The 7855-nt window shown below is 27.4% G+C and overlaps 1 protein-coding gene across 1 annotated transcript; it reads right to left on the reverse strand.

Moving 5' to 3' along the window:
* Positions 1-3028: 3028 nt before the first annotated feature.
* On the reverse strand, positions 3029-3481 carry LOC137838777 (zinc finger A20 and AN1 domain-containing stress-associated protein 5-like). Its single transcript, XM_068648003.1, has one exon. It carries the CDS (start codon positions 3479-3481, stop codon positions 3029-3031), a length of 453 nt encoding a protein of 150 aa, XP_068504104.1.
* Between the last annotated feature and the right edge of the window lie 4374 nt (positions 3482-7855).

The following is a 7855-nucleotide window of genomic DNA, read 5'->3' on the forward strand; positions in this document are numbered from 1 at the left end:
ACATAAATACATGATGTTATCTACGATGATCTCTGGTTAAATAACTTGAAAATGACATAAATGTTTATCTTAATCCATTGATTAAAGAATTGAAATTATTGTGAGATGAAGGAGTTTATGTGTTTGATGCGTTTAAGAATGAATCTTTCCAATTGTATGAAATGTTATTTTGTGTTGTCAATGACTTCCCCGCATGTGAAAAATTGTCAGGTTATAGTGTGAAAGGTCATAGAGCATGTCCAATATGTGAAGAGAACACATCATATGAGAAATTGTAACATGGAAGGAAGACCATGTATCTTCGGTATCATAGATTTCTAACGAAATATCACCCGTATTGTAGATTGAAAAAACCTTTGGAACACTTCTGAACATTGCATATATCGAAGATTTATCTATTGTTGATAACTCTAATATTGTAGTTGATGATATAGACGTTGGGTCAGGATCTCATGTTGATATTTTTGTTGATACATTAATTGTATGGCAAGTGTACTGTGTCAGAAGTAATCAATTTGTTCCTAAGGACAAATATTGAACCCACAAAGAACATTTGAATTCTCAAGTATAATATTCACTAAATAGAAAACAATATATAACTGTTTGTTGGAAATTTTGTTGTGTATGATGATATTGCAAGAATGTAAATAGAGCAAAGTAAAAGATTTGTGTGATTCAATTTGGGAAATTGGGATTAAGGTTCATCCTTCTCACTCGTCTATATTTTTACAAAAGATTATAACATTTAGTCTTAATTGATATTCACATTGATTCCTCGCACACAAAATTATTAAGAGAGTATCCAAAATATTGATTTCTTGCATATTTATAAAAACTCCTTATCATTACGAACATATGTTATAAAGAAATTAACATTTCAAATCTATTCCTAACATTCAAATATGTTAAGCATTATCATTTAGGTTAGATTCTTAGAAATACTTTCTAATAAGATCTAAGTATCAAAATCATGAATAATTCAAGCTTTGAGAATAAAATGATAATACCAATCACCAATCAAGAACTAAAATATTATAGATAAATATCACCTCAATACATAAGAGTTTGAATAGATTACTCTCAACCCCAAAAGGAAGAATTAGCCACTCATGTTGGTCATTACAAGTATGGAAAGCAAGAAAAGAAGATCTTGGATGTTTCTCCCTAACAGTTGCCTCCTCTAGGGTTTTGTATATCTTTCTATTCTCCCAATGATGTCTAGGGTTATGCCTAACGCGTCTAGGGCGAGCTATTTCTTGTTTGGGCGAGTTTAACGAGAAACAAACCCTCACCTAGGCGAGTCTTGGGCGACTTCCTTTGGAGCGAGTTTTCTTGGGCGAGTTTCAACGTGTTTTGAACGTTCCAACTTTCTCTTTTCATCTTCTATTTTCTCCTTTAGCCCTTTCATCTCCATTTTCCCCTAGAATCCTGAAATTGACAAAATTTGAAAATAAATCGTTCTTATTCATATTATAATCACAAAATATGTAAAAATGTTTAAATTCATACATTTGGGCTTGAATTATAACTATTTTATCAATGAACATTCATAAGTGTCTATCTTTTAATATGAAATATTACTGAAATATGACACTTATCAATATGTCCTTGTTCGAGTGTTAATGAATTAGATAATTTTCTACAAAAAATGACTTGTTGCCTAATGCTAATTTACAACCTCTTGAAGGATCTTTTCAACTTAAATCTGCATCTAATGCAATGCCTCCTAAATTTGTTATTGCCAAATGGGTTACTTCTAAAACTGTTTTTAATGATTTGACCTTGCAAAGTTGTTTTCAATCTCTTCCAGGTGATGATAGAGAGGCTCATGAATCATGTTTGACCATCTTGGCAACATATATAGTTGAATCTACCCCGATTGATATTGTTTTAAAAGAAGTCAATTTGGCTACTAAGTTCTAGGCTAAAAAAATTGATAAAAATGAATCATTAAGTGAAGAAGAGGAACAAGTACAAACCTCCAGGAGACCAAGACGTCCTTCTAAGGGTGGAGTAAAGGTCAATAAGAAAACCTACAAATCATGTTAACCTAAGAAAAAATAGTGGTGTGTGATTGTCACCGGATTTTATTTTGCATGTTATATGCAAACGAGGTCAATATGATTGGATTATTGGCATTCAATCATTCCTCTTTGTTATCTTTGGGGAGAGAAGATTCTTTTGTTTGCCTTCTGGTCTTTATTTCGTTTTTCCTTTTTTGGTTTAAACCCTCAATGTAATTGTTTAGATTACTCTTGCGAGTTTTTTTTTTTTTGCATGAATTTGGTCTAGTCCCCGTGTTTCTTTTTTTTATATTATTTTTCATGTGATGACACGTGTTGCAATTTTTGAAAGAATTACCATAAGTATTTTTGAACAAGAGTGATTTTAAATAGCAATTTTATGACAATTGTTTTTAAGACTTTTTAAGTGATTTTAATTTTTTTTATGACAATTGTTATTAAGACTATTTAATTGTCAACATCGTTAATTATTTTCTTAAACTCTTATTTTTATTCAGTGTATCATTTCTAGTATATTTAGTTTGAATTTAAATTTTATTATATATTTGTTTAAAATATGAATAGTTAAAAGTAAAATTATATCACACGTAAATTATTTATCTTAAACTAAATCTATCACAAATCTAAAATATATTTTAAACATTGAAAACATTTACTTATTAAAATATTAAAATTTAAAATTATTTATTTACATTCTTTAAACTATAATATAATTACTTTCCTTATTATTTATAATATAAATTGATTGAAGAAAAACCTTTCGACAGTTGTTATACAAATTTTCGTCATCCAAGCTATTTTATTTTTCGGTAATTTATATATGTACAAAATAAATAGACAAACAAATTTTTCATTTAGAGATTATTCAAAATAAATAGACAAACAACTTTTCAATTCATAATACCAACATTTACAATTAATGATGAATTTCAACTCAATTAATCTAAATCATATATGACTCATGGTAGAAATGGATTACAATAAAGAAAATGAAAAAATTAATGCTAAATTCTATGTTTTAGCTTATCACTAATGCATAAAGGATTTTCTTTAATCAAAACTTCACGACCAATTTTCTTCCAATCTATTTTGCATGCATGCATCTCTGGATATCTATGTGAACCACAAAAAACATCTCCACAACGACATTGGAACCCTAATAACCCAATCCTCTTCTTGCAACTGTTACATCTCTTTCTTTCATTCTTCTTACTCACATCAGAAACAGAAGTCATATCATCAATGATAGAACTTGTAGAACTTTCAGAAATACATGATGTTACCTCAAAATAATTTTTTTTGTTATTCATGTTATTTGCTTCACACTGTGCACCCTTACAACCCTTTGCTTTGGTGTTGTTTTCTTTGAGATAATCTTTGTAGCACTTTGAACAAAGGTTCTTGTTGATAGGAGAACCATTGAATCCACAACCATTAGCACAAAGTGATGTAACCATGGTGTTTGACTTAACAAAAAGCTTTGAAGAAATACTAATATCACCTCACAAATTTGAATTCAACAGAATGAGAAAAGTGAGGAGCAATAGAGAAAGAGTCTTTATAACTAAAAAGTATGATAAATTTATGAAGAAATCTGATCTTATTAGATTATCTAGCATATCTTAATAAATATAACTTTTCTTAACATATTTTATCATCTTAAATAAAATCCATAAAAATAATAATCTTTTATATATATATATATATATATATTTATTTATTTATTAGTAAATATTGTTTAAAAGTTACAGTGAGAACAAAAAGTTGTTACCATGTATAGTTGGAAATTTTAAGAGAAATATAATTTTTGATAACGATTTAAATCTGATACTATTTTTAAATTATCAATATGGTAATTTTAAATTAATAAAAAAAACAATTTCAAATCACCTCAAAACATGAAATTCTAAATTCATCGTTTAAAAAAAGTTGTAACTTAACAAAAGTCAATAAAACTTAAAGTTAAAGGATTTTTTATTAAATTTTATTTAAGAAAATATGTAAGTTAAAATTAGGATCTCAAAAATTTAATTTAATTTCAGTAGCATAAATTAAAAGATTACTTAACTTAATTTCAAAAATCTTGTCAGTTTTTATTTTGTTCCTCTCTCTTTCTCTCTCTCGTTTGTTTTTATTTTCTAAATTCTTTGTTTTTATTATATAATTTCTATAAAAAAATTAATAATTCACTTATTATTATATTTATATTCTATTTTAATTTTTATTATCTTTTTTATATGTGAATAAAATATATATTTTATTATTTTCTTCACTCTACATTTAAGATATCTCTTATTATTAATTATCATTTTGGATTTACATGATAATAATTTTTCTTTTACTTAACCTGTAAAATTCATAACAAAGAAATACGAATTAAATTATTGAAATTTTTCTTAGAACAAGTATCATTTAATTATATTCCTATAAATTATCATTCAAAAATTAATTTGATTTTATTGTTGAAAGTTGAAAATATTGTTTGCACGTACTTCGAATATGTGTTGTAATATATTTTTAAATTTATCAATTAACAATAAACAATTTTTTGTAATAAAAAAAATCAGCAATCTATTTAAGAATCATTCTTAAAAGTATTTAGGTTTTAATTTTTTTATCTATATAAAAAGAGATGTGAAAAATTACAATAGTAAACACGTCTAAAATTTTTAATTTATGATATATATTTATTAGATTATTTTGATGATTTGGTTTTATTAAAGTTAGAAATATTGTGTGAGAATTTTTTAAAATTTAAATGATTTAAAAGTATCAATTATTTTCTCATATATTATTAATCAAACAATAGTTATGATTGTTATTTGAATTTTTCAATAATTTGATTTCATTGTTTAAAGTTAAAAATATTGTTGGTGTTGCAAATTTTGAAATTAAGTCATCAAATATTCATGGTAGATAAAAAAAAATACATAAAAATAAAGAGCAAGATAAAGATGATGTAGGTGTATATACCAGCAATTGAATTAACTTAAAGTTATTAACTTCTAAATATATATTTTTATAATAAAAATTAAAACATTTTTTTTATAAAAGTTATCTATTATACTAATTAAGTTGTAGAAACTTTCATATTAGTATTTTTAATCAAATTTTTTATTTATATAAAATTAGTTTTAAATTCTAAAAAAAATTACTTTTTTTTTCTAATTGTTTTAGAACATAAATCTTGTTCGTAAATATCGGATGAATTGTAACACCTCAAAATTACTTCTAACTATTATAATACAAGTTCTACAAGTTTTTATACAAGCTTAGAGTATTTCAAAAGGTTCATAATATATGATTAGGACTTATATAAATACAATATTTACAATATAAGGTTCAAAACAATATTCTAAAGCCCTCCAAACCCTCAAACCCTATATGATCATATACTCGTGTACATAGCACGATCATCGCAGTTCACAATGTAACAAGGAAAAAAGGGTAAGCTAATGAAAAGAAATTCCATAACATAATTCATGCAAAAAGAACCAATCAGACTAATCACTTATAAGCATTTCTTTAAATGTTTTCATATAAAATTTCAATATCTATTTCATCATTCAAATAAACCACACATGGATTTATTTTCAATCACAATCATTGGATTTCATTTCAATCGATAACACTTTGATTTCATTTCAATAACACTAACTACACATGAAGCCATCGTACACCACGTACAAGAGATGCATACAAGAGAGGGGTAGAAAAATTCATATAGTTTGCACAATGTAAAATCGTTAGTAATCATAACGGAGTAAGAATAAGGTATCATTGTGTAAATTGTTTGAATGGAAGGATATTGAATATTTCAAAAATTAGAAAACATCTTTTTTGTGATGGTTTTTTGGAAAATTATACAACATGGACTTGGCACAGTGAATTGTTATACTTGTCAAGATTGTGCGGAGCTTCAAAGTTTGTGGATTTCTCAATGGACGATAGATTAGAGGACATGATTTGTGACGTGGGAGCAGAATCTTTTACTGATGCAGTTTTCGAAAATATATCTAATGATGCAGAGACTCATTTGTATCCTAGTTCAACTAACTTCACACGATTAACAATATTAAGGTTGGTGAATTTGAAGGCAATAAATGCATGGACCGACAAAAGATTTATAAAATTGCTTCGATTGTTGAAGGACATGCTTCAAGAAGGAAATACATTACCCAATCAAAATTACGTGGCAAAAACAATACTTTGTCTCATGGGTATGGATATATAAAAATACATTCATGTCCTAATGATTGTATTTTATACAGAAATGAGTATGAAGATTTAAGAAGATGTCCCATGTGTGGTTTGTCTCTTTATAAGGGTTAAAGTTAGTCAAAAAGAGGAAATTGATGAAGTCACAAAGGATGGTCCTCCTACTAAGGTCGTATGGTATCTTCCAATAATTCCAAGACTTAAGCGTTTTTTTTGCAAATATAGATTACGCTAAAAACCTTATGTGACATGAAGATAATAGAAAATGTGATGGACAACTTCGTCATCCTACTGATTCTTTGCAATGGAATAAGATTGATAAAAGAAATTTTGAATTTGGAAAAGAATCAATAAACTTGACACTTGAATTGACTACTAATAGAATTAATCCTTTTTGAAATTTTAAGTATTAATAAAAGTTCATGGCTCATTTTGTCATTGATTTACAACTTACCTTCCACTTTATGTATGAAGCACAAATACATGATGTTATCTATGATGATCTCTGGTTAAATCACTTGAAAAATGACATAAATGTTTATCTTAATCCATTGATTAAAGAATTGAAATTATTGTGAGATGAAGGAGTTTATGTGTTTGATGCGTTTAAGAATGAATCTTTCCAATTGTATGCAATGTTATTTTGTACTATCAATGACTTCCCTGCATATGAAAAATTGTCAGGTTATAGTGTGAAAGGTCATAGAGCATGTCCAATATGTGAAGAGAACACATCATATGAGAAATTGTAACATGGAAGGAAGACCGTGTATCTTCGGCATCATATTGTAGATTAAAAAAAGCTTTGGAACACTTCTGAACATTAAAGGAAAAGGGAAGGATGATGTGAATGCACGACTGGATTTGATTGAGATGAATATACGTGAGGAATTGACACCACGAGAAGTTGGTAAATGTACATACTTACTTGCAGCATGTTACACTTTGTCGAAGAAGGAGAAAACAAGTTTTTGTGAATGTCTTAAAGGTGTTAAGGTACCACAAGGCTACTCTTCAAATGTTAAGAGTTTTGTATCTATGAATGATTTGAAACTAATTGACTTAAAGTCTCAGATTGTCACATTCTAATGCAACAATTACTATCGGTGGCTATACTTAGAATCTTATTAAAAAATGTTAGGCATACAATCACTCAACTATGTTCATTTTTCAATTCGATATGTAGTAAAGAGATTGACCCTCAAAACTTTGATGAACTTAAAGAAGAAATTATTGTGATCTTATGTTAGCTCGAGATGTTTTTTCCTCCATCATTTTTTGATATCATGGTACATTTGGTTGTTTATCTTGCAAGAGAAATCAGATTGTGTGCCCCAGTTTATATGCGATAGATGTATCTAGTTGAACAATACATGAAGATTTTGAAGGGATGTGTGAAGAATTAATGTCGTCCAGAAGCTTCCATTATTGAAAGATACATTTCAGAAGAAGCTATTGAGTTCTGTCCCGAGTACATGTCAAAAGTAAAATCTATAAGAGTTGCTAAAAAATGTTGGCACTCTCATAGATTGATAAGTAAATCTTCAAAAGCTGTACATGTCATAAGCAAATCTAGAGAACAGGTTTTGCAAGCACATTTGTATATCCTGAAT

This window comes from Phaseolus vulgaris, chromosome 4, assembly GCF_000499845.2.
Source record: "Phaseolus vulgaris cultivar G19833 chromosome 4, P. vulgaris v2.0, whole genome shotgun sequence".
Taxonomy (NCBI): Eukaryota; Viridiplantae; Streptophyta; class Magnoliopsida; order Fabales; family Fabaceae; genus Phaseolus; species Phaseolus vulgaris.

What these genes read in the sequence shown, in the direction of transcription:
- LOC137838777 (XM_068648003.1), bottom strand. Translation starts at nt 3,481, where the DNA reads ATGGTTACATCACTTTGTGCTAATGGTTGTGGATTCAATGGTTCTCCT.